At 43.1% G+C, this 27,971-nt stretch overlaps 1 protein-coding gene across 3 annotated transcripts in view; it reads right to left on the reverse strand.

Moving 5' to 3' along the window:
- Window positions 1-21,156: 21,156 nt before the first annotated feature.
- Window positions 21,157-27,971, reverse strand: part of LPAR1 (lysophosphatidic acid receptor 1) — a 191,694-nt gene continuing 184,879 nt past the window's right edge. For all 3 annotated transcript variants that reach the window (XM_030193749.1, XM_030193748.1, XM_030193750.1), the window contains exon 3: window positions 21,157-22,510. In XM_030193749.1, coding sequence (XP_030049609.1) covers window positions 22,209-22,510 — 302 coding nt within the window. In that variant the 3' untranslated portion in view covers window positions 21,157-22,208. The remainder of the gene's footprint in view (window positions 22,511-27,971) is intronic.

A 27,971-nucleotide genomic window follows, 5' to 3' on the forward strand; every position in this document is an offset into this window, starting at 1 on the left:
AATAAATCCAAGGCATTTGTTCGTGAGAGGGGCCAGGAGTCGTAGTGCACTGGTCCCCCTCACATGCCAGGACACCAACCGGGCAGCCTAGGGGGCACTTTTAGAAAAACAAAAAAAAAGGTAAAAGAGCTCCCAGGTGCATAGCACCCTTCCCTTGTGTGTTGAGCCCCCCAAATCCCCCTCAAAACCCACTGCCCACAAGTCTACACCATTACTATAGCCCTAAGGGGTGAAGGGGGGCACCTACATGTGGGTACAGTGGGTTTGGGGGGGTTGGACGACTAAGTATTAAGCAGCACAATTGTAACAGGTAGGGGGGGATGGGCCTGGGTCCACCTGCCTGAAGTCCACTGCACCCCCTAACAACTGCTCCAGGGACCTGCATACTGCTGCCAGGGAGGTGGATATGACATTTGAGGGTGAAAATAAAAAGTTGTGAAACATCATGTTTTGTGGTGGGAGGGGGTTAGTGACCACTGGGGGAGTCAGGGGAGGTCATCCCCGATTCCCTCTGGGGGTAATCTGGTCATTTAGGGCACTTTTTGGGGCCTTATTCATGAAAAAACAGGGTCCAGGAAAAGTGCCCTAAATTCTAGCTACAAACGCATACTTTTTTTCCATTATCGGCGAAAGGCGCCCATCTCTCCTCGGCCGATAACCACGCCCCAGTTCCACCTTCGCCACGCCTCTGACACGCCCCCATCAACTTTGTACGCTTCCGCGATGGAGTGCAGTTGAAAACGTCCAAAATCGGCTTTCCATTATACCGATTTATTCATTTTTGTGAGATAAACGTCTATCTCCCGATTTGGGTCGAAATCTAGGCGTTTTTCTCTTTCAATTATAAGGTGGATTGCGTTCTTTCCAGTTACATGGGGTTCTACTCTCTTCTAACAATTTATACCAGGGTTATGCTTTGTCCACCAATTACTCTATATACTGTATCTGTAGGGTGACATAGCACTTATTAGTATTACACATAGATATCCTAGAGTTATTGCAGCTGGTACTATTGTATGTTTTGACATTCCTATTGACTGTTGATTGCTACATGCCAGTACTCACATGCAAGCTTACACAATTCCCTAATGAATGACTGGACCTGAATTCTGAAGTAATAAAGGTACATATGTTAATTTAATCCTAATTAGAATCATGCATACTTGATCATTTGTTCATAGTGAGCCATATGCTTTCACATTTTTGGAATATTTTTCCCCCTCTTACTGCTAATGAGAAACACATTTTCTTGGAATTCCTCCAGTTTGCTTTGGTCTATGACCTTCTACTGAAGGGAAAAAGGACAGTAAGGGATTGATTCATGATAAAAATACTTGTGACATGCCACTATGGATGGAACATGCTGGAAAAGGATCCCCGCTTTGTGAACGTCCATGGAAGGTCTAAGGGCCAAATTTTATTAATGGCACCTTAACAGATTGGTGCTGAAACACCACGCGGTTAGTGTGATTCTATAAACTATGCCTAAAGTTAGGCATAGTTTATAGAATACGCCTACACGCCACTCTTGCAAATAAAATTTAGGTGCACCCATTAGGCCGCCTAAAACCAGGCCTAAATACCTGCACCTATGTTAGGCACAGATCGGGTATATTCTATAATAGTGCGCATAGTTTTTGAAACGCCCACAACCCACCCATTCCAAGTCCATGGCCATGCCCCCTTTTCTACTGTGTGCATTAGAATTTATGCACACCGCATTGTAGAATACATTTAGAAAATTGTGCTCATACATTCTAATTAAAGTCACTTAGTGCCACTAATTGGTTGCTAAGTACCAATTATCAGTGCAGATCAGCTTGTTAATCAATTAGGTTATGCACGCTGTTTGGCCATGCGGCCAAATTAGTGTGCACAACTTAAGGTGCCATATGTAGAATTTGGGAGTAAGTGCATTCTGTGTCAAGAAAACAGTACACACCATTTTATGCAGGTGCCATAATCTGCTGGCATACTTATGGGTAAACAAGTAGGCCTACCCACATACCCCCGGATTCTATATATGATGCACAAAATTGCATGTACATATTTAGGTGCCCACCCAATTTGTGCACACAATTTAATTGAGTAACGAGCCAACAACTAGTAGTAATTGGATGCTAAAAACCATTTATTGCAGCTAATTGGCTCTCACACGCTAACAAGGTGGTAAGCGTCAGCGTGAGTAAACTGCCACTTGCTGCCGTGTAAGCACCACATGGTAGAAAATAGAAAATATTTTCTACCGCGTGTTTTGTACACACATCAAAAATGGAATTACCACTCGAGGCATGCGGTAGCCAGGCTGTGGTTACAATTTGGCATGCATTGGACGCACGTAGATGCCTCTGTCTCTTAGTTTGCAACTGAAAAGGAGCATGGTGATGGGAGGGGTATGGGCCAGTCAGGGGCGTTCACTAAAAATGCGTGCATTATTATAGAACTCAGGAGATCTGCGTCCAACTTATGTTGCTAGGATTTACACCAGGCTTCGTTTGGTATAAATCCTTGCGCCCAAATGTGGGAGAGGATCCTGGCACTGCATGCTTTTCTAGAAACAGTGCCCAACTCAGAGCGCCATTTATAGAATAGCACTCAGCATGCATATTTATTTACCGAATCTAGTCCATTTTGCTAGTCTGACTATCTGCACTCCTCAACTGCTGACAGACTTATTAATGCACCTGACAAAAATGCAGATGACCAGACTTGGCATCCTCTTCATGGGAGCCAACGTTTGAAAATGATTGGGGATGTTGAACTCATGAGCCCACAAAAAATTTCCCCTTGCCCAGCAAACTGAAAAAAAAAAAAAAAGAAAGGAAAAACAAAGTAAGTGGCCAGCCTTTATCTAAATGTCAAGAGCAGGGCAGGTAGTGTAGACATGGCAAAGACTCATGTGGCCAAATCAAAAGCTGCAAGTCTCGCCTCCTCATCTCCTGCAGCTAGTCAATATCATATTCTCTATCTCTCCCTTCAGGCCATCCAGTCCTCCATACTCTTTCATGCATTCTTTCACTTTACACTAATTTATTCTTGCTCCTTTCTCCTTCTTATCTTCTCCTTACTCCTTTCTGCAGTTTTTAATTTTTCGTCTCCTGCACAGACAAAATTTGTTATTTTATATTTGGAGGCAGGGGATTTAATAGCTCCTGGCCTGCTTCACTCCCTTTGTTCTCTTAGAGTGTTCCCTTAATTCAGCCTTTTGTTTCTCTATGCCCAACAAGCTTCAGTGCACCTCTCCCTAGCCAGTTGCTCTACCATGCAGGTTTGGCTCACCTACCACTTCAATGCTAGTTGATTCAGAGCCTTCGAGCACGTTATTTCATGCGCTTGGGGGCTCTGATCATGGGGCAGTAGCAAACACAGGCGCTAGTATGGCGCTAAGAGCTATTTATTTGTGACATTTATATCCCACATTATCCCAAACAAATTTGAGTTCAATGTGGCTTACAATAAACAGTATAGGATACATAACAAAGAATAATGCATAAGAAACCTATAATATAATATACTAGTAAAAGAGGCCCGTTTCAGAGCAAATGAAACGGGCGCTAGCAAGGTTTTCATCGGGAACCCCCCCCCCCTCCCTGGCCAATCCCTTCGTTGTTCTGCCATTGCTCCGCCCCCAACGTCATGACGTTTGATGTGAGGGCGGGGCCTGTTGCGATTTCCCACCCTCCCTGCCAACCCCTTCGTTGTTCTGCCATTGCTCCGCCCTTGAGGCCGGGGCCCGGAGCGATTTTGGTGGCTTCACCACCACGAACCTTTGAACCTTTTTAAAGGAAGTCAGGGCTTGGCTTCACTGACGTCAGTGTCCTCAGAACGTTGAGGGTGAGTTTTATTATAGTAGATTACCCAGAGCCTGTTAAATGTCCATGTAATATACCCTGATTGCTTGATTATCTCCAATTGTACATATTAATACCTAATAGAACCATTTTGGTCACACTATAAACTATTGTGAGGCTGACGGAGGACAGAACATGGAGTACTGTAATATTATCTAGGAATTTCTAAATCCTTACTTAAAAGGTTACAAACTTTACAGAAAACAGCTATTCGTTTACTTTGCCATTTAAAGAAATATGACCATGTTAAATCAGTTTTACAGGATCATCATTGGCTACCGGTTTCATATCACATTCAGTTTAAGGCTTTATTCTTTTTGGGCTTTTCGCCAAGGTACTCCTTCCTATTTATCTTTATTGACCATTCTGTATTCTTCAGTGAGAGTCTTGCATTCCATTAATGATCATCGCATGGTGTTACCGGAGCCTCATTTTGCTCGACAGGAGTCAATGTGCTTTTTTCTTTGCTGTTCCTCACCTGTGGAACTCTGTGCCTTTGACAAATTTTAAGTCAGGGTTGAAGGCGTGGTTGTTCCAGCAGGCCTATGTTGATGAGTGATGGTACGGTGGGGTACTGATGCCTGGGAGAGAGTGAGAGTGATTATTTGTACTGTTATTTCTTGGTTGTTTGTGTTACTTTTCTATTATATATTGTAGTTCTTTTTATTTTGCTTTTAATTAATTGTATTGTTAACTGCTTTGCTCTGTTCGTCAGTTAAGGGAGTATATCAAATCATGAATACATAAATAAATATTATATCACCCACCCAGTGACTTTTGGGCTTGCTCAGTTGTGGGGAGCAGCTCCCCACTTCCATCCCTCTCTTTGCCCATTAGTATTTCTTTCTTCCAACCATGATCCACTCTCCTCAGAACCCTCTTCTCAGTCTATCTACCTTATCAGCGTCCTCTTCTCTAAGTCTAGGAAAGTTCCTCTCCCAGTCCTCTTGAATTTCTGCTTCTCATTCTTCAACCAACCCTTCACCCACTTCTCTTTATTTCACAGCCCATGTCCCCCCCCCCCCCTTTCCCCAGCCTGCATTCTCTTTAGCTATATTTTCCCTTTCACAGCCCGTCTCTTCTCTCAGCCTCTCTTGTCCTCACAACTCATGTTTTCCAGCTCTCAGCTCTTCTCCCATGCCAATAGCCCCACAATCAGATTCTTCTCTATCCCCTTCCCCTCGGTTCTTTTCTTTCTCTCCTAGCCAGAATTCCTTCTTTTGGTTATTCCCCTAAACCCTCACAGCAGTATTATATCTCCTAGCTGGGGCAGAGGGAGCATGAAAACGAAGAGCCGGCAGGCGCGCGGCACCCCCCCCCCAGCGGTGTGCACCCGGGGGGGGGGGCATCGCGCTGTTCCAGGGGGGCGCTGCACCTGGGGGCGGGGCGCATTGGCGATCCGCCCTGGGTGTCAGCCCCCCTAGGAACGCCACTGGGTGGGGTGGTTCACAATAAAACATTCATAATCATATAAATGAGTACAATAAAATCACAATACTACTGAAAACATAATTCTCAAAAATCATATACAGTCGACTTTCGATTTAATTGGGTAAGAGAGGGCCTATGATTGCCAGTTGTCCGTTGTTTCTGGGGGGCAGTCCTAAAAATAAAAATAAAAATAAATACAAAAAAAATCATATGAATAGAAATACATGAGCTATTTGCCACCTCATGCTCACTTGACTGTGTTTCCACAGGCATTACAGGATGAAAGAATCAAGCTTTAGCTGCTTCCCACTTTTATACTGCTCCTGGATCACATATTTCTTTTAAACCTCTCAAATGTTCACAGTAAGGCTCAACCTTAGAAATGTCAGATAAGAGTATCATTGCATTTGCAAACATGAGACATCTTGGGTTTCATCACCAGTTCGTCTGTGTCTTCATAGGAATCCTCTTCCTCTTTGTCTCCTGTACACACTTTCTGTACAAGCTCCTCAGTTGAGAGCATTTGACAACCTGAATCCACTTCACTTTCATGCAACCAATCTTGAATGTCATCTAAAGTTACATCATTCTCCCCCACCTCCTCTCATAGCATATGATGAAAATCAGTTGCCTCAAAATCTTCAAAGTCATATTCAGGACCTGTATCAATAAATAACTTTTTACAGCAGTTTGCTAAAGTTGTGACTTTCGCATCCTTCCATGCAATTGCAAGATTGTGAATTGCTGACTTTGTATTGTATTTCTAGTGTTTTGAAGGTATCTTTGCTTACTTAAATGATATCATAGCACCTTGAACCATGAGTTGGATCAATAAAGTGGTATTAGGGGCTTCCCCAGAGTATCAGCTGTATCTGCTCTTGAGATGTATATGGCAGTTTTGAAAGTGCCTGTAGAATCCATTCCACCAGTTTCCAGAGCTTATTATCTCCCACAGGCGAAGAAAAAGGAGAGAACTGGGAAAATTCTCTCCTTAGACTTGGACAGTTTAGATTTAGCAGATTTTTTTTTTTTTTTTTTACAAAGATCAGACTCTGACTCTGCAGTTGCTACGTTATTAGTGACTTTTGTGTTAGACCCAGATAGGGACTGGCTACTCTGAATGATTTTCTGGTCTAAAGATACTAATTTTATGAATGCAAAAGTTCAGCTCTTCCCAGATGTGTCGAAGGACACTCAGTGAATGAGGAGACAGTTTCTTCTTTTGAAACCTGTGGTGTTGAAGTTGGTAGCACTTTTCTTTTTATGCCATCCATGTAAATGCCTTATCAAGTACCAGGATGCACGCTATATGTTTTATGAACCTCAACAGTTATGTGAATTTGTCGCTGCCAAGCTACCTGAAACCCAGGTTGGGGTTGTATCTTCTGCTGAAGCTGCAACTAAATAGTCAACTAGTTTGACATCTGGAGGCCCTTGGTATAGAGATATGCTGCTTACTTAGACCTGACGTCATATCTTCATTAAAATTCTAGTTATGTTTTATGTTTTGGTTCTCCCCCTATAATTATGGACTAGTGTAGACTTTGGTGTTAAGTTTATTCCTTTATACGATACCTGTCTGTATTTCTTTTTCCTGACCAATGTTTTCTTTTCTGTAGCAAGTGTGATTATTGTTAAAATTTCAATAAACATAAAGTTAAAAAAATAAATAAAGTGGTATTAGGGGGTAGAAAAAGGGCACAAATCATGCCATTTCGACTAACCAACTTGTCTGCATGAGGGCAGACAGGTGCATTATCTAGAAGTTTGCCATTACCTCTTTTTGGTAATGGCAAACTTCTGGAACAAAGTGATTGAAAATCCACTCTACAAAATATGTGAGGTAAACCATGCCCTCTGTGAATAAAAATAATGAACTGAGAACTCACTCTTTGAGAGCACATGGGCGAACTGATTTCCTCACCACAACAATCTTAGGTGATGCATACCATCAACACTTCCACATAACAGCATAGAGATCCTCTCTTTATTTATCTTTCTACCAGGTCTTCATGTTTAATGACTTGAGTGTTTCGTGGCAGAGCCTGCCAGCATACCCCGTCTCATCCGCATTGTACACTTGCCACAGGTGCAGTTCCTCCTTTGTGATTAACCAGCTTATTTTCGAAAGAGATCGCCAGCCATCTTCCGACATAAATTGGGAGATGGCCGGCGATCTCCTGAACCCGGCCAAATCGGTATAATGGAAAGCCGATTTTGGCCAGCGCCAACTGCTTTCCGTCGCGGAGCCGGCCAAACTTCGAGGGGGCGTTTCGGTAGGGTAGCGAAGGCGGGATGGGGGCGGGAAGGGCGTGGTTACAAGATGGCCGGCTTTGCACGATAATGGAAAAAAGAAAGCCGGCCCTGACGAGCATTTCGCCGGCTTCACTTGGTCCATTTATTTTTAGGACCAAGTCTCAAAAAAAGTGCCGCAATTGACCAGATGACCACTGGAGGGAATCGGGGATCACCTCCCCTTACTCCCCCAGTGGTCACCAACCCCCTCCCACCCCCCAAAAAGTTTTTTAAACATTTTTGTGTCAGCCTCTATGCCAGCCTCAAATGTCATACCCAGCTCCCTGACAGCACTATGCAGGTCCCTGGAGCAGTTTTTAGTGGGTACTGCAGTGCACTTCAGGCAGGCGGACCCATCCCCATCCCCCCTACCTGTTATACTTGTGGTGGTAAATGGGAGCCCTCCAAAACCCACCACAAACCCACTGTACCCACATCTAGGTGCCCCCCATTACCCTTTAAGGGCTATGGTAGTGTTGTACAGTTGGGGAGCTTTGCACCTAGGATCAATTTGTGAAGTCCACTGCAGTTCTCTCTAGGGTGCCTGATTGGTGTCCTGGCATGTCAGGGGGGTCAGTGCACTACAAATGCTGGCTCCTTCCATGACCAAATGCCTTGCATTTGGTCGGGTTTGAGATCACCGGCATTAGTTTCCATTATAGCCGGAAACCAATGCCGGCCCTCTCTAAAGCCGGCCCAAATGCTGACATTTGGCCAGCTCCAACCGTATTATCGAAACCAAAGATAGCCAGCTATCTTTTTCAATAATATGGTTCGGCCGCCGCTTTATGGCGCCGGCCAAATAGATGGCCGGCGCCGTTTGATTATGCCCCTCTAAATCATTCAGCTGCTTTCGGAAAGGCTCAATTCTTTCTATGTCAGCGCTGCCTACCTCCCCATGTGCAAGACTGTTGTATAATCTGTGATGATTCTGAAATTCTCACAACCATCCATCACTTGCTTGAAAGTTGATGTTCATATGTTTTGCGAGTTACTGTGCAGCGACACTTAATTCCACCCCGCACCAGTGGCGTACCAAGGGGGGGGGGCGGTGGGGGCGGTCCGCCCCGGGTGTCAGTGGGTGGGGGGGGGTGCTCCGTCGGCACTGCAGGCAGCCCGCGTCTCCTGCCTCCATCCTGCTGTGCCTTAAAAAAAATCTGAAAAGCAGCATGGCAGGCATGCTTCGTGTCTGCCCTGCCGGCTTGTAAAAGAAAGCGCCGGCAAACCTCCTCGTCGACGTCACGACGTCGCGTTGGGTTTTCCCTCACTGGGTCCCGCCCTCGCGGAGGCGGGACCCAGTGAGGGAAGACCCGACGCAACGTCGCAACGTCAACGAGGAGATTTGCTGCTTTCTTTTACAAGCAGGCAGGGCAGACACGAAGCATGCCTGCCATGCTGCTTTTCAGATTTTTCTTTAAGGCACAGCAGGATGGAGACAGGAGACGAGGGCTGTCGTCTCTACACAAAGGTGGCAGGTGGGTCGAGTTGGGGGGGCTTAGATGGGAGAGGAGGACTGGGGAGGGGGTTTTCAAATGGGAGAAGGGGACTGAGGAGGGGGGCCTCAGATTGGAGAAGGGGACTGGGGTGGGGAGGGGGGTCTCAGATGGGAGAAGAGGGGAGAAGGAGACTGGGTGGGGAGGGGGATCTCAGATGGGAAAAGGGGGGTGGGGGGGTCTCAGATGGGAGAAGAGGAGAGAAGGGGGTGGGGAGAAGGGGGTGGGTGGTCTCAGATGGGAGAAGGGGACATGGGGAGGGGAGTCTCAGATGGGAGAAGGGGACTGGGGTGAGGAGGGGGTCTCACATGGGAGAAGGGGGAGAAGGGGACTGGGGTGGGGAGGGGGATCTCAGATGGGAGAAGAGGAGAGAAGGGGACGGGTGGGGAGAAGGGGGGGTGGGGAAGGGGCCATGCGAGAAAATGGGAGCCATGCCTGGGGCTGGTGGGAAAATGGGTCTGGGGCTGAAAAGGAGGGTAGGTGGGATAAGGGGGCTAGTACTGGAACTGGGGGCTGAAAGGGGGCAGGGGCAGAAACTGGGGGGACTGGGAGCTGAAAAGGGGACAGGGAGAAGTGGCTGGGGCTGAAGCTCAGGACTGGTGAGAGAAAAGGGCTGGGGCTGAAACTGCGGACTGGTGGGATAGTGGGACTGAAAATGGGGGGCAAGTGGGAGATGTGGGCTGGGGCTAGAACTAGGGGCAGGTGGGATAAGAGGGCTGGAACTGGTGGCTGAAAAAAGGGGCAGAGAGAGAGAGGGGACAGACAATGGATGGATGGATGGATGGATGGATGGAGGGTGGGAGAGGGAGGGCAGACCCTGGATGGATGGGGGGAGAGGGGAGGGAAGACCCTGGATGGATGGAAGGGGGTGAGGGAGGGCAGACCCTGGATGGATGGGGGGGGAGAGGGAGGGCAGACAGTGAATGGAAGGGGGAGAGAGAGAGGGCAGACAGTGAATGGAAAGGGCAGGGAGAGAGGGCAGACATTGGATGGCGGGGACAGCAGAGAGGGCAGACACTGGATGGCAGAGAAAGAACGAAGACGGATGCTGGATGGAAGGAAGACAGTGAAAAGAAGATGAGGAAAGCAGAAACCAGAGACAACAAACTGTAAATAAAATATATATTTTTATTTTTTTTTTTGCTTTAGGATAAAGTAGTATTGTAGCTGTGTTAATAAATGTTTATATTAGAACATGTAAATAAGGTAATCTTTTTATTGGACTAATTTTAATAAATTTTGACTAACTTTCGGAGAACAAAACCCCCTTCCTCAGGTCAGGTTAGGACACTAACACACTATACTGTATTGACCTGAGGAAGAAGGTTTTGGCCTCTGACAGCTAAATGTATTAGTCCAATAAAATGGTATTTTATTTTCTATATTTGTTTTATTTCTATTTGTTAATTTGTAAAGTGGTGATTGGTATTTGTTAGTTTTTTTTTCAAATTTACATCTGCTCTCTTTATATTTTGCACAGTACTAGGGGACATTTTCTGTTTCTGTGGTGTTGCATTGTATGCAGAGTCTGGCATTGGGGGTTCAGTTTAATTTTTGTCTAAATAGAAAGTTTATGATTACTTATTCTATAGTGGATTAGGGTGTATCTGTGTTTGTGAAAAAGACATGGCTTTCAGTTGGCATTGACTGTGCAGGATCGACGATCTGTACTATTCTGTCTGGTTTCGTTTTACAATAGGTGAATTGATGTTCTAGTGCTCACTGTAGTGTTTAAGATGCTTTCCTTTTCCTTGTGTGACTCATAGAAATGACTGCTTATGGTATGGTAGAATTGCTCTATAGGTCCTGAGTGTTTTGTATTCTCGGTATGCCTAGTACTGGATTTTGGAGGGGGGTGTTAAAAAATGACCGGCCCCGGGTGTCAACTACCCTAGGTACGCCACTGCCCTGCACACTTTGATTTGTTAAACATACCATTTGTACACTGCCTCTTCTAAATCTTTATCTCTTGCTACTTTCATATCTTTTCTAGCTCTTACACCACTTGCACCTTCGACACTATACTTAGCAAACTCAGTTTCAGCTTTGATTTTTTTAAATATCCAAAATGGTTTGTTTCTTGATGCCATATTCTGCACAAAGTTGGACAATTGATTGTCCACTTTCCAATTTTTTTTATTCTTCTTCATACTTAAATTCACTCACTTTCTCTTCTCTCTGCTGCTACCAGGAAGTTTGGAAGCCATCGTTGATTACTGAGGGCCAGATGCACTAAAGTCGTCGTTAGAGCCGTTCCATAGCGAATTGGTAGGGAACGGCAATGCATCAAAAAAAGGGAACGCAAATGAGCTGCTCGTTGCAGCTCACTTGCATTCTCTAATCCCTCGTAAAATGGTTAGAGAATTGGCCGGTAGAGCATGCGCAGAGTAGCCAAGCATTATGCTGGCTGCTCTGCGCATGCCAAGGACGTCAAAAATAAAACAAACAAACAAAAAATGACGTGCTTATGGACGTCCTTATGGTCGTCCTTTATAGAAGGCGTTCGCCCCCCTGCCCGAGGTCACCACTGCCGCTCCCCCCTGCATTGAAAGAGCTTTCCGCTTTGGTTGTACCACGGAAAGGCAGTATATCAAATACATGACTCTTACCATTACCCTTCTAAATTCTGCAGGATAAGAAACTGCACTCTAGAATCTTTATGAAGACAAATTCTATGTGTGAAAGGGAAAAGTGCATTCAAGGTTTAGATTGCATTATAGTACAAAGATGGTTCTAACCACAGTTGTAAGCCAAATCCATTCCCACCTAGATAAAGGTCAGATTATCCTAGCCATTTCTCTTGATTTATCAGCTGTATTTAATCTAGTTGATCATTATCTACTTTTACCCCCATCTCTCAGCCTTATCTCTGTCTGGTACTGTTCTAAACTGGTTCTCTTCTTTCCGAGCATTAAGGTTTTTTTTTGTTGTTGTTATTTAACAAAGTTTCTGCTGTTTTACAGATTTAAAAGCACCGATTTACTAATTCCCTGAAGCAGTGGTTCTGTACCACGAAACGCATTGAAAATGAATTTACAGGACATGGCACTTAAGTGCTTTATTTAGGAAATCTAAAAGTTGGATTGGCAAGAGTTTATTTGCTCTGTTTGAGGAAGGCTTTTTTATGCCTATGAATGATTAGAATATTGATTAAGTGAAGAGCTTAAAGAAGCAAATGCTCTATCCAGCTCACTGTGGCTTTTTTTTCCTTCCTCAATTAATATATGTCGTGATATTTAAGTGACTATCCTGCTTATAATCGAACGAGAAAAACGCCCAAGTTCCGACCTAAATTGGGAGATGGACGTTTATCTCACAAAAACGAATAACGCGGTATAATCGAAAGCTGAACTTGGACGTTTTCAACTGCACTCCATCGTGGAAGCGTACAAAGTTGATGGGGGCGTGTTGGAGGCGTGGTGAAGGCGGGACTGAGGCATGGTTATCACCCGCACAGAGATGGGCGCCTTTCGCCGATAATGGAAAAAAAAGTATGCGTTTGTAGCTAGAATTTAGGGCACTTTTCCTGGACCCTGTTTTTTCACGACTAAGGCCCCAAAAAGTGCCCTAAATGACCAGATTACCACCAGAGGGAATCGGGGATGACCTCCCGTGACTCCTCAAGTGGTCACTAACCCCCTCCCACCACAAAAAATGATGTTTCACAACTTTTTATTTTCACCCTCAAATGTCATACCCATCTCCCTGGCAGCAGTATGCAGGTCCCTGGAGCAGTTGTTAGGGGGTGCAGTGGACTTCAGGCAGGTGGACCCAGGCCCATCCCCCCCCCTACCTGTTACAATTGTGCTGCTTAATGCTTAGTCGTCCAACCCCCCCCAAACCCATTGTACCCACATGTAGGTGCCCCATTCACCCCTTAGGGCTATAGTAATGGTGTAGACTTGTGGGCAGTGGGTTTTGAGGGGGATTTGGGGGGCTCAACACACAAGGGAAGGGTGCTATGCACCTGGGAGCTCTTTTACCTTTTTTTTTTTTTTTTGTAAAAGTGCCCCCTAGGGTGCCCGGTTGGTGGCCTGGCATGTGAGGGGGACCAGTGCACTACGACTCCTGGCCCCTCCCATGAACAAATGCCTTGGATTTATTCGTTTTTGAGCTGGGCGCTTTCATTTTCCATTATCACTGAAAAACAAAAACGCCCAGCTCACAAATTGTCGAATAAAACATGGACATCTATTTTTTTCAAAAATACGGTTCGGTCCGCCCCTTCACGGACCCGTTCTCGGAGATAAACACCCATGGAGATAGACGTTTTCGTTCGATTATGCCCCTCAATGTATATAATGAAGGTATTTTGTGGTGACTTTAGATATGTTTGTATTGCGAGGAAAACAAACTGATCTGACACTTGCTAAAAGTTATTGGATATTTGAAAGCATCTTTTCTCTGAGCAAGCAGTTTCCTCTTTTTCTTAGAGTTCTATCTCATGCCAGACATGCCCTGACTCTGATCACTGCCACCTGTGACAGGAGTGCTGAATTTTCTCTCCCTTTCTGTCTAGCCCAGATATCTCCATGGCGGTATGGTAGAATCTGCTACTGGTAGTGTTGGTGTTGAGCAAAGGCCGAAATGCATTTCATGCTACATTCACAGTAAGTCAAGGAGTAACATTGGGCTGTAACTGGTAAGGATGGGCAGCCAAAATACTTTTGTGTCTCTTATTCTGGGTCAGTTTTTTGTCCACAAACAAATTTTGTCAAGCATATGCACTCTTTGCAAAGGAGTGCATATTATGTGAAAGAGGGTGCAATCTTAAAGAGAACACACAATCTGCTGGATTCTACAGAGTGTGCCTAGAGATCTGCGTGGAAATCCAGGCATATTCTATATCAGTGCACATAACTTAATTGGCTTAGCAAGCTAATCCGCATTGACAACAGCACTTAACAAGCAATAATGGGCACTAATTGGCAATAATTAGAATTTACGTGCACAACTCACTAAACTTATTCTGTAAATGAACTGCGACTAAATTCTAATGCATGAAGTTCAAAAGGGGCGTGGCTGTGGGCTGGGAAATGGGCATTTTGTGGGTGTTCCAAAATTTACGTGCATAGTTAAAGAATATGGCCTAAGATTTAGGCCATGTTTTCGTTGGTGGAAATGGACACACGTAGTTTTAGGCGCTGGGATATCTACTAAGCGAATTCTATATACAGTGCCTAAATCTAGATGCAGCTTACAGAATATGCTTAGGCGGAAATGTTTACCGTGTGGATTTTTTTAGGCACCATAAGTAGAATCTGGCCCTATATGCAAAGAAGGTGCACTCTTTTAAAAGTGTATACACTTTTCCAGATAGTGTGCATATGTGCAAATGCATGCGCATCCCTGTGCACAGTATCAGGAAAGAGTGCATCCTCTTTGCACATTCACCTTAATTCTATATATAGTGTTCAAAACTGCACTCGCAAATATGGGTGCACACCCAATGTGTGTGTGCAATTTAATTACTTAACAAGCCAATTAGTGACAATAATTGGATACTAAATCAATTAGTGCTAATTGGCAATAATTGGAATTTGACGTGCGCATCTTTATAGTCGTTATTCTATAAAGATGTGCGTGTAAACTTTCCCACATGGATCCAAAAATGGAGTGTAACCATGGGAGGGACATGGGTGGGTCAGGGGTACTTCTAGGATTTGTGGGCAGTATTAGAGAATTCGGGGGACCCGCATCTAATTTAGGAATGGGGATTTACAGCAGAGTTCGGTTGGTGTAAATCCTGACGCCCAAAACTGGGCACAGATCTTGATGCACATCCAACTTGGAGTGCCATTTATAGAATAAGCGCTTAGTGCACATTTTTGGCGCCCTAATTTGGACGCCATGTACAGAATTGAGTCCATAGTGCGTACTCTTTACGAGAAGTGCATCCACTTTAGGAAGAGAGTGCATTATTATCGGCAAATGACAACCCATCCCTACTACCTGGCCAACCCTGGTTCTATCTTTGAGAAAATTCAAAGCAGAAATAAACATTAATTCAGGAATAATTGAAGAGACTGTATGTCACAACCATCGTACAGGAATGCATCCTAGGAGGCTATTTGTATGAAGAGGTCAATATTCATCCAGCTGAGTCTGGGTAGAATTAACTGGACCACTTTACCTAGTTTACTTTAGTCAGGTAATCAGCCCAAATCTACTTATGCTGAATATTCAGTCTATAGTTAACTGGACAAAAGGTGGCTTGACAAGCCAAAGTGAAACTGTGTACCAGTGATAGAGGGCAATTTAAGATTTAGGAGCCCTTCTATAAAGGAACGTAAGTACCTATTTCCCTTTATTAAATAGCTGGGTAACTGGGTATATAAATGTGTATTCAATCAGGCAGAAGCACTTACGCAAGCCATAGAAGTGGTGTAAATGTTCGCACCTAGATGCTGAAAATATACACATACACCCCAATATTCAGCGCTATTTAACAGTTCAAAATGGCTACCAACCGGTTAAATAGCGCTTAAAGGCTATTCCCTGCTGAATATCCCCGGTTAGCGGCTAGCCGGTTATATTGCAAGATATAAACAGCTATCCGCCAATATTTAGACCAGATTTAGCAGCCATATTTGGCCACATCAAATAGTGGAATATCTTTGGCCAGTTTGAAGACAACCGGCTAAGTCTGAATATTGGCGTAGCCGGTTATCTTCAAACCGGCTAAAAATAAACCGGATATTCAATGGCGGTCACCGGAAACGGCCCGCATTGAATATCTGGGCTTAGCACCGACCGCGTCCTAACTCCCCTGGCCTGAATATTAGGCTCATAGGTTGTGTATGTAAGTGTGTGTGTGTCCTGTCCAGACTCCGCCCATGTGCACATGCACCTGTAAAATATATACTATGTAATAAGAGCAGATTTCAAGAATAACACATAAGCAAATTTTCAGCGTGTATGTACATATATCCTCATATTCTAGTCATTTCCATACGTATTTGCCATGTAAGTGTTAACGCCTTATTTATAGAATTACCCCATAATGTCTATGATCCTAGGCAAGCCACTTAACCCTCCATTGCCCCAGGTAGAAAGATTTAGGGGTCCTTTTAATAAGCCACGCTAAAAAGTGGCCAGCAGTAATTTTAGCGCAAGGGTTTCCTGTGCACTCCAGCCATTTTTTAGCATGGCTTTAAAATGGCCAAATTTTCAATTCTGCCATAAATGGTCATGCGTTAATTTTCAAATTAGCACACGGCCATTACCACGTGAGCCCTTACTGCCACCTATTAATTAGGTGGTAAGGGCTCACTCGCTACACGTGTTGTAATTGGGCAGCGCGGGGCAATGTCCTCATGCTGCCCGATTACCACCGGGAACACCTAATCTCACCACCTGTGATAGAAAATAAAAAATATTTTCTAGTGCAGGAAAAGGCATTCACTGATCTCAGAAATAACGTGGGATGCCTCAGAATGCCCCACGATATTGCTGATTCTGCGCACACAACCCATGCAGTTTTACTACCGCTGCTTTGCAAAAGGGACCCTATGATTGTGAACTTACTAGGGACAGAGAACATACCTGCATATAATAAAAATGTGAACCGCTTTGGTTGTACAATATGCAAGTGGTATATCAAATCCATGACCCTTTCCAGACAACACTTATCATGAGAGGAGTCAAGGAGGGGGGAATTTTATCCACTGACGTTTGCTCAGCTGACTCTGAAATGTAAGGCTAAATGAAAGCCTAAAGCATCTAGGGCTCTTCAGCTTGGAGAAAAGATGACTGAGGGGAGATATGATAGAGGTCTATAAAATAATGAGTGCAGTGGGGGACATGCAATGAAGCTGCAAAGCAGTAAATTTAAAATGAATCAGAGAAAATTTTTCTTCACTCAATGTGTAACTAAACTCTGGAATTCGTTGCCAGAGAATGTGGTAAAAGTGGTTAGCTCAGCAGGCTTTAAAAAAGGTTTGGATGGCTTCCTAAAGGAAAAGTCCATAGACCATTATTAAAATGGACTTGGGGAAAATCCACTGCTTACTTCTGGGATAAGCAGCATAAAATGTTTTGTACTTTTTTGGGCTCTTGCCAGGTATTTGTGACCTGGATTGGCCACTGTTCGAAACAGGATGCTGGGCTTGATGGACCTTTGGTCTCTCCCAGTATGGCAATACTTATGTACCTGTATGTACTTATGTAATTGCACAAACCCTTCAGATGCAGACAAATCTTCAAATATGGACCTTTAAGGTACTAAAGGCTTGCTGCATTGCAATCTGGAACTACCGCTGGCCCGACGCATGCACCTGCGGTAGTTCCACCCCCAGCGCACAGCATTTCCGGTGCTAGCAGAAATATTAGAGGGGGTTACCCTCAACAGGTGGTGGCAAGTGCTCTCTGAAATGGCCACACATTTAGTGCGAGCATGCCACATGGCCATTTCTTTTTTGGGGCTTTTTACCCACTGCGGTAAAAGGGGCCCTGGGGCGTGGCAAAATGGCTGCTGCTGCTAGCACAGGGTCCCTTTTACTGCAGCCTAGTAAAAGGGCCTCCATATCAGCAAAATCGGATCGGCCCTTTAGTACATTTGACCCTTAAGGACATCTCTGCCTATACTACTTAGCTGATAAACTGAGAGGGAATTTGTCTGTCTTGCACAACAGAATAACAGCATTGCCAGCTTTTGCTATTTCTCATTCCGGAAATGGCGATCGCCATTACGGAATAATGTAAGCCACATTGAGCCTGCAAATAAGTGGGAAAATGTGGGATACAAATGCAACAAATAAATAAATAAATAAGCAGTTTGAAAGGTCACAGTCTCTGTCCCTTTACAATCAGACCATCACAGCTCCCTTTTAATTCCAAATGAAGGTAAATCACAAGGCCCACACCCTTAAAAATCATTGTTATACTCATTGAGGAAACTTTATTAGTGGCTTTAGCATGTTGGTTAAAACATCTTTTATGTGGAAATATATATACAAGAGGGAGAAAACTGGTTCATTTTCTCAGCTCCAGTAAAGAATGCATCTGTCTGTCTTGTACAAAAATTTGAAGTATAGGTTTCTTTTGTCACTACCTGGCATATAATCTTTAGGTTCTGCCAAACCACATCTTCTAGATAACTTAACATTTCTTCCACAAACACTGTACATTGCTTATCATTCTCCGAAAACACTGATTTCTTTCTTTGTTCCTTGTATCTGCATGTGAAACCAATTCTATCACTTTTCTGCTCCTTCGTGTCCATATTAACTTTCTTCTACTTACACATACAAATTCTTGGTCACATTCTGTCCATCTTTAACCACCGTGTGGTCTGCTGAGTCATAACTCAATTAGTTTATCATAAGACATTAACAGCTATGTAAACATTTGGTATTTGTTTTAATGTGGCACTCTCTCTATATATATACACAGACACCCATATGCAATTCGGTATTGTGGGGATCCCCAAGCTTTTCTCATTTTTAAGGTGCCTTTTAAGGCTACAAATTGCTAATGAAACAAAGGACTATATTTAAGGAGGGAAGTTATCAAAATGGGCTACGGTAATATGGCTTATTTCACCACTAACCCGTGCTATTTTAGCACAAATACCATTTTATGCAAAGAGACCAAGTTACTAATAACTGGGGTTAACAGTACAATAACCCATCTTGAAGATAGCCTACGTTGATAACTTTCCCCCTAAATCTGCCATGTAGCTATTCCTGACACTATCCACAAATGACTAGTGAATATTTTATATATACTGCACAAGCTAATCACATACAAGAATCCTTTCTTCTATAAACAGCGTGTTATGATCTTTTTTAAATCTGGAGGAAAAGCCTCACGTGAAGTAACTCCGAACTTCGCAGTTGCACTGTTTCAGAGACTGCAGAAAAGAAATAGTTGCAGTGACCACGGACCCGGAAGCAGGACCCAAAACTCTGGCCACAGTTGGCCGTGGATAGTAACTAGACTGTATGACTGCAAAGATAAGTTTTGAGAGTTTGAACATTATACATAATTCTGATTATGAGTGATTAAGATTCAACATAGAATGAACAATAATCATGATATACTGGAGGTTTTTATGCCGATGATGCAAGTGAGTACTCCGTAAAGTATATGACGGTGCAACTGCGAAGCTCGGAGTTGCTTCACGACACGGGAGGCTTTTCCTCCAGATTTTAAAAAGATCATAATACGCTGTTTATAGAAGAAAGGATTCTTGTATGTGATTAGTGAATATTTTAAAGCTACATGTACAAAGTGTGCATTCTGCACTGGCATCGTGTGGCTTCTTTGCTCTTCCTGCTACATGAGTACTCTACTTGTGGGGTTACCATCTCACCCAGGACAATCCAAACAGGCAATCCAATCCTGAGTTTGCCCCATAGAATCCATAGAGTTGCAGTTGTGATTTCCCTAATGTAGGATTACATTTCCATGCACACAACTGAGAAAATCCCGCATAGGGTCAGTCTGTTCATATTGACTTTGGCGAGGTGAAAACCAAACTGATTTATTTCCAGGGATGAGCAGCCAGAAAAGTTTTGTTTGGGGGGGGGGGGGGGTCATTTCTTGAGTCATTTCCAGGAATGTGGGTTGTGTTTGTTTTCATTTTTCTCTTCTATCATCATGGGATCAATATCGTTGAGAATGCATGCGTTTTACAAATAGTATACACTATTTGCATAGAGGGTGCACTCTTTCCCGAAGGTGCATGTACACACTATCAGCACCGTTATCGGCAAAAAGGAAAATCACAAAGGGGTCCTTTTTACTAACTGCTCTCAGTCTGTGAGTTTCCCGTGCACTGTGGCCACTTTTAGCGCGGCAGTATAAAATGGCCGCATTTGGGGGGAGGGGCTGTAATGGCCGTGTGCTAATTTCCCCCATTAGTGCGTGGTCATTACCACCGGGAGCCCTTTCCGCCACCTCTTTAGGAGGAGGTACGGGCTCCCGCGCTAGTCCTTGCCCTATTTATTTCCCTTCAAACAACGTTTACTTCAATTAATCCTTAGTATTCAGATTTCTTTTGGAAAAGGTAAACAAAAAATAGGTGCTTACCAGATATGGGGGGAGGGGGGTGTCTTTTTCTAACACTGAATGTGTGCCAATGCCAGTAGCGTGTGCTGTCTGTCACACAGAGGAGCATTTTCGATATGACGTCTAAGTACGACTTTGGATGTTTTGCAAAAAATGTCCAAAATCTCAATAGGAAAGAAAGTAATTTTCGAACAAGAAAAACGGCTATCTTTTTTTTTTTTTAATACTGTTTTGTGATTTGGACGTTTTGTTTTTTGTGCTTTTTTTTTTTGCTCCATTTTTGAAGAAAAAAAAACGTCCAAGTGCAAAACGCACAAAGTCAAGCCATTGGGATGTAGGAGGAACCAGCATTTTTAGTAGACTGGTCCCCCTGACATCCCAAGACAGCAATAGGGCACCCTAGGGGGCACTGCAGTGGGCTTCATAAAAAACTCCCAGGTACACATCTCACCATTGCTCCCTTACCTTGTCTGCTCAGCCCCTCAAAACCCACTACCCCAACTGTACACCACTACCATAGTCCTTACGGGTGAAGGGGGTACCTATATGTGGGTACAGAGGGTTTCTGGTGAGTTTTGGAGGGCTCACAGTTTCCTCCACAAGTGTAACAGGTAGGGGGAGGTAGGAGCCTGGGTCCACCTGTCTGCAGTGTACTGCACCCAACACTAGACTACTCCAGGGACCTGAATGCTATTCTAATGAACCTGACTATAACATCTGAGGTTGGCATAGAGACTGGCAAGTAATGTTTTTCATCACATTTTTGGGAGGTGGGAGGAGGTTAGTGACCACTGGGGGAATAAGGGGAGGTCATCCCTGATTCCCTCCAGTGGTCATCTGGTTATTTAGGGCACCTTTTTGTGCCTTTTTCGTTATAAAAACAGGTCTAGCTCAAAATGACTTAGTTTTAGTCCTGGACGTTTTTGTTCCATTATGGCTGAAAAACGTCTAAGTGTTAGGGACGCCCAAGCCCCGCCCTGAACATGCCCCCTTGAGGTTTGGACATACTTCTGACAGACTTCATTGAAAAACGTCTAAAAATAAGTTTTGAAAATACTGATTTGGACATTTTTGTGAGGAAAACGTCCAAATGCTGCTTTATGCCACTTTTTTGGACGTTTTTCTCTTTTGAAAATGAGCCCGTCAGTCATTCTTACTCCTCTGGGCTGTGTGGCAGATAGCACATGCTAACGCTCAATAGGATCCTAAGCCTTAATAAACAACTTCCGTAGTTTCCATAGTGCAAAAACCAGAGAAAGTTAGCAGGTTAATTGTGCTTTGTTAAACCTCTAGTAACAGGAGCTCTTGTACAGCGTACACACACGCAAATATTCTTCACGGAGCTTTTACTAGCTTATTACCTTCCTATGTCGAAAGCACATTTAAGAAGGAAAGTTAAAAAGAATGACCACTAAAATACTGTCACATCTGTGCTAGTTTAAAGAAATGCATGTGATGCTCCGTGCTCTTCCCTTTCACAATGAGCATCCTATTATATTTTAAACAACACTGATCTGAATTTATAGTACTTTCCTGTTGTCTGTATTAGAAAAATACTTTTTTTTCCTTTTAGTTAACGGCAGTACAGCTGATAATACAAAAGTGATGGATCCTTTCCCTGCCCAGAAAACATCCATCACAATCATACTGATGGTGATAAATATGAATGTTTATTAAATGAAATGCACTCATTAATCACAAAAAAAAAAAAATCTCTCTTTCTACATGTAACGGTGGCAGGTAGAAGCTGAATTAGGTATTCCGTGTTGATTCCAGCTGGCACCTGGGAAAGGCACAGTCGTGTGCAAGTGTAGGGTGAAACAGACTTTTTCAAAGGCTCCCCTGCACATGGGTAGTGCCTTCATCTGTCAAGCACAAGCATGAGAGGAAAGGCATATGCATGGCTGGTTTCTTACATTAAGTTGGTCTTGTGGCTCTCTGTCCGTGGTGTCTGGAGAACCATGCAGTCTTATTAGTGTTTAAAAGTACCTTGTAAATGTGTTAATAATTTATTTCCTTGCGTCCTCGTATGCATGCCTTTGTCTTTGGAAGTTAATTCATCCCAGGTGGTTCCATTCTTTCTTGTGCTGGCCTGTTTTCGTCCCTCCGGTTACCACCGTTCTTTTCATACCACGGAGTGGTCATTGCTGTGCATCCCAGCCAAGATGGTGTGGTTGAGGGAAGAGGCAGAGCGGTCGGACCCTTCCGTAGTGCCATTCACATTCTCGTTGCGCTGGCAGCACAGAATCTGTTTGAAAGTGGCACTCATCTCCTTGTCCCGATAGGAGTAGATGATGGGGTTCATGGCAGAGTTGAACTCGGCCAGGAGCAGGAAGAATTTCTCATAAGTGAGCACTTTGCACTGGGGGCAGCACACATCAAGAAGCAGCAAGACCAGTCCGGGAGTCCAACAGATAATAAAAGCACCTTGGAGGAAAACAACAAACAGAAAACAATTAATCAATAGTTTTGAATTACGAAGTTTTATAGGGGTTGATATTCAAAGCAATTTAAAATGGCCACAAATGCTCCTGGTTGTTTAAATTGCTTATTCAAGGTTAATCGGACACATTCAGCAGATCTTTTTTTATTTTACTTTTAGGATTTGCAAACAAAACCTTATGAATATCCACTTGATTCAGAAACATAACCTACTTCAGAGTATGATACAAACATACAGAAAAATATCATTAGAAGATCCAGAACAACCCCCCAAAGTAGATACATCCGACCACAACAGGGCTTGGAGGGAGAAAGGAAAAATGTGGGACTAAAATATAGGTAAATAATTAATAATATTAATGGCTATATTAATGTTACTCTGGTAGACCATATTCAGCAATTCTTAACCGGATAGTGTCCAAGTCGAAACCAGTTACTTTGTGGGCATTCCAGGGAGGAGTCAGTGCTTAACCGGCTAAGATAACTGCCTAAATAGGACCAAACAGAACACAGTTCTATCTTTATCCAGTTAAGTGCTGAATATCACAATTAAATGGCTATGTTTTATCCGGATAGAGAGGGTACAACAGCATACAAAGAAAGCATACAAAAAAAAAGCAACACTGGGCCTTTAAGACTGGGACAATTGAAAATCTTTATTGATGACCTGACACGGGCCGTGTTTCGGCGTGAAACAATGCCTGCCTCAGGGGTCAGAGAGAAACTCTGTAACATGCACGTGGTATCACTTCAATGCCCCAACGTCTGGTAAAAATACTCGCTGATGGCCACACGGGCGAAAATAGAGCTCAGTAAAAGAGCTATCTCATTCGCCCAGATTTTCAATTGTCCCAGTCTTAAAGGCCCAGTGTTACTTTTCTTTTGTATGTTTTATCCGGCCACATACCCCTGGATATTCCATGTTGGTGCCCGGACATGGCCCGACATTGAATATTTAGACATAAAGCCAGGGCTTTTTTTTTTTTTTGAAGAGGTACTTGGTACTGAGTAATGGCACCTTTCCCATTGTCTGCTAAACTTGACCCATGGTCCCCAAGTTTTAATGAAAGATCTCAGGCGCTACACACACAAATTCTGCCTTGTCATAGATTCTATGACTGGTTGCAGGGGGCCTGGCTATTGTGGGGTGGGTCCCTTAGTGATCACCCCACCCCTGAAGTGTGGCCTGGCATTTGAGTACCGGCACCTTTTTCACTAGAAAAAAACGCACTGCATAAAACTGACAGCGGACAAAAGCATGCTGATCACCACCAGTTGAATATCTACCCCATAATATTTACTGCCAATAGCTGGCCAGCGGTATCATGGCAAACCTCTTTTATAATAACTACATAGTGAAAGAAAAAATAATACTTGCTTTGTTTGATTGAAACAGTCATATTTGATTAGCAGTTCGGTGAGATTTCAAAACCCAGATTCTACCAGTGCTGTTACTGTGCAAAGTTGACCGAGCTCATATTTGCTCATATTTGGCTTACATACATTTTGGAGCCCCCGAACCACATTTGATCAGCTTCTGCTCCACTGCTTCCACTCCTTAACACTGTCTTCTATTTGATTTCTCCAACAGCTATTTCTTTAATATTCCTCTTGCTGGGTTCATATCACCTCACTTGCCCTGTGTGCCGAATTCCCCAGTGCTTCTATTTCAGATGAACTCTTTTGTTCATTTCACATGTTCCCTCTGGATGGCCACATCCATTTCTTTAGCTCCAAAGATAACCATAATGCTTTTGATGCATAAATATATTTCTCTACTCTTGACCTAAACATGAAGGTCCTTATTTTAGAACTATAACATTACACTTTATTTTTAAAGCCCACAATACCTTGCAGTTCGATACAAGTTACATACAAATAAACTGGACAAACCAGGAAATACAACTTCAAAATTAATCATTTAAAAACAAATACAATCACTTCCTTCCATAATTCAAAAACAAATATGTCTTAAGAAATCATCTGAAATCTACATAAATGCCTGCATTACCAAAGATGAAATGTCTTTTCCTAATTTAGCTGCCTGATAAGAAAGCAAAAAATGTGTACAATTTCTTTCTTACTTTACCCTTTATAGATGGAAAAGAAAATAAATGGCAAAACAATACATCTTGTCAAATAAAATGGAGCTAAGCCATAAGAAACCTTATACATCAAACAGGATAACTTAAATGAAACCCTTTCAGCTACTGACAACCAGTGAACTTTGAAATAATCTATTGGCAGGCAATCAGTACGTTTTAAAGAATAAATCAGCTTCAATGCTATATTCTGAATCGTCTGTAACTTTCGCATTAGCGCTTGAGAACAGCCTAAATAGATGATATTACAATAGGCTAAAGAGCTAAGCAACAAAGCCTGAACCAACAAATGAAATTAATGGTCCTCAAAATATTTACGAATACAATGTAATTTATGCATAAGAAAAAATGTTTTCGGAACCACCTTACTAACTTGAAGCTCCAAAGCACCTGTAGAATCCAAAAACACCTCCAAAATCCTCACAGAGGAGGAAAAGGAGTAAACCTGATGAGTAATAACAATATTGGGTTGCATTGGTCCCTTGTAGCCAGTAATTAATAACAACTTTGTATGAATGGCATTTCAGAGAAGGGGCCATTTACGTGTGGGGAAGGTAACTATGTAAAGATGTCAAGGGGGTGTAAGCAGAGCAGGGAAAAAGAGGATCTTGGATGGGCATACAATATAGATGTAGATTCTATATTTACAGCTGCCACAAGGCATGTATAAGTGCCTGCTGCAAGCCCTCCCCTCAGGACAATTCCCCTATGCAAGCCACCATCTACCTCTTCCCCCTTCCCCACAACTGGGTTTCTTCCTTTCAGAAGAGTCCTCTGAGAATTTGATGAAGCACTGTAACAGTTTTTTGGAAACGTCATAATGCAGTGGTTCCCAAACCTGGTCCTGCAGGCACACCAGCCAGTCAGGTTTTCAGGATAACACAATGAATATTCATGAGAGAGATTTGCATGCATTTGCCCTGCCTATAGTTATTGAGGAGGTGCTACACAGTAATGTCCCTGGAGTAGTGTTTCTCTCTGAAGGATCCAGCAGTGAAGTGGAGAGTGTTCATGTCCTGAGGTGGTAAACCTCTCATTCTGGGTCTGTCTGTCAAAGGGAAAGAGGACCCTTATCTGTATTCTAGCAGGGAATGAAGATATACAAAGAAATGGTGAAGTGTTTATGTCAGGAGCAAATACAGAGCTGTCAAGCCACATGGAAAGGAGAGAACTCCCTACCTAGAAAGGATCCCAGAGGAGGGAATGAGAAAGGAGTAAGATGGGGAGATTTAAGCATTTGGAAAACAAGTATAGGACTCTTTTACCACCGTTTGGTAAAAGGGACCCTTTGATTGTGAACCCACTAGGGACAGAGAAAATACCTGTATAGAAGGCATGGAACCCAACACACTTAGCGGTGATTAGATGGCAGCACCAGTAATTGGGAAGCAAGGCCAGTGCAGGGCAGACTTCTGCAGCCTGTGTCCTGATCGTGGCTGGACAAATCAAGATCAAGTGTATGTATCATACCTTATACTATGAGTTATTTTGTTGGTCAGACAGGGTGGACCGTATAGGTCTTTACCCTCTGTGATCTACTATGTTACTATGTTAATATGAAAGACATTTTAGTGTATCAATTCCATGACCTTTTACTCTGGAAACTAATTCTGTTTGTAGCTCTCGAGTTGACGCAACCTGCTGCAAAAAAAGCATTTACCTTTGCAGGACTTATCTGAAAGAAAATACATTTATAATCTTCAGTGTGGAAATTATGCTATAAAAAATGATTGCCTGTGTATACCACGGATCACTTCCATGAACTTTTTTTTCAAAGCAAATTGCTTAGCGGCACACAGTTTGAGCTCATTTAAGCTCTTTCTATCCTTGTTTACAAAAAAAGAGATTAAAGTAAGCTGCTTGGTGGAATAATGAGATTTTAAAAGCAATTCTGGCAAAACGCTACGTCTGAGTAAGATCCAATACATTTCTTTTCATTTACCAGTCAAGATTCAGCTGGTGACAGTATTTTCTTAATCTCTGGTGCACTGGCTAAATTAGTTTTGGGTATTCAGTGCCTGCTCTCATCTGGGCTGAAGCGTTGAATCTTTTGGGCTTTGGTGGCACCCACAAGTTATCCGGGTCCTGCAAATGTTCAATACCAAACCTGGACAACTAGCCAAGCATAGTTGGTACTGCATTATGGGCTAGATTCTGTATATAGTGCCGTAAAAATCCACACAGAAAAAAATTATACCTAGACGTATTCTCTAAAGTACTCCTAAATTTTATAGAATAGACTTAAATTTCTATGCGGTATATATAATATGCTGAGCGGCTCACCATACAACTAAATTTGGTCATGTTCATTTAGGCCACATTTTACTTGGTGTAAATCCAGATGCCTAAATTAGGCACAGATTGGGTATGTCCTATAATAATGCACATAGATTTTAGAAACCCACGCCCTGCCCATGGCCATGCCCCTTTTTCAACTATGTGACTTAGAATTTACACCCACCACGTTATAGAATACACTTAGGGGCCCTTTTACTAAGCCGCGTAAGCGTCTATGTGCATCCAACACACGCCAAACTGGAGTTACCACCCGACTACTGCATGGATCTTGCAGTAATTTCATTTTTGGCGCACGTCTGATACATGCATCTGAAAAATATTTTTTATTTTCAGATGTGCATAACGGATGTGTGCCAAATGGCATTTGATGCATGTAGGTCATTACCAACCAGATTCTTTACCACTAGGTCAATGGCTGGTGGTAAGGTCTGAGATCGAAAATGAAAGCGTGGCAATTTTGATTTTTGCCACACGTCCATTTTTGGCAAAAAAAGAGGCCTTTTTTACAGGCATGCTGAAAAATGGATTGGCGCATGTCCAAAACCCACGTCTATACTACCGCAAGCCATTTTTCAGCGCACCTTAATAAAAGGACCCCCTAGCGAGTTATGTTTGTAAATCTCAATTAATTCCAATTAGTGCTGCTAATTGCTTAACAACCAATTAACAGCACTGATTAGCTAGTTAACCAATTAACTAGCTAATCAGTGCTGTTAATTGGTTAACTAGCTAATCAGTGCTACAGAATACGCTTCAGTTTCCGCACGGATTTTCAGGCACCACATATAGAATCTGGGTGTATATGTGTGTGTCCAACATGCCTAGCTATTTATCCGGATACTGGCCTCGAAAATATCTGCAGTGCCCACATAATTTCCAGGTCTGCCCGACTTTATCTCCGGACTGTCCATGAACTAACCTGAGAGCTACTTTTAGGCGCAACCATTTACACCAATGAAACCCTGGCGTAAATCCCCTTTATTCTATAATAACGCACGTAAATTGTGGAAATGCCCATGGTCTACCCATGACCCTCCCATGGCTGC

The sequence above is a fragment of the Microcaecilia unicolor genome, chromosome 2, assembly GCF_901765095.1.
Source record: "Microcaecilia unicolor chromosome 2, aMicUni1.1, whole genome shotgun sequence".
NCBI lineage: Eukaryota > Metazoa > Chordata > Amphibia > Gymnophiona > Siphonopidae > Microcaecilia > Microcaecilia unicolor.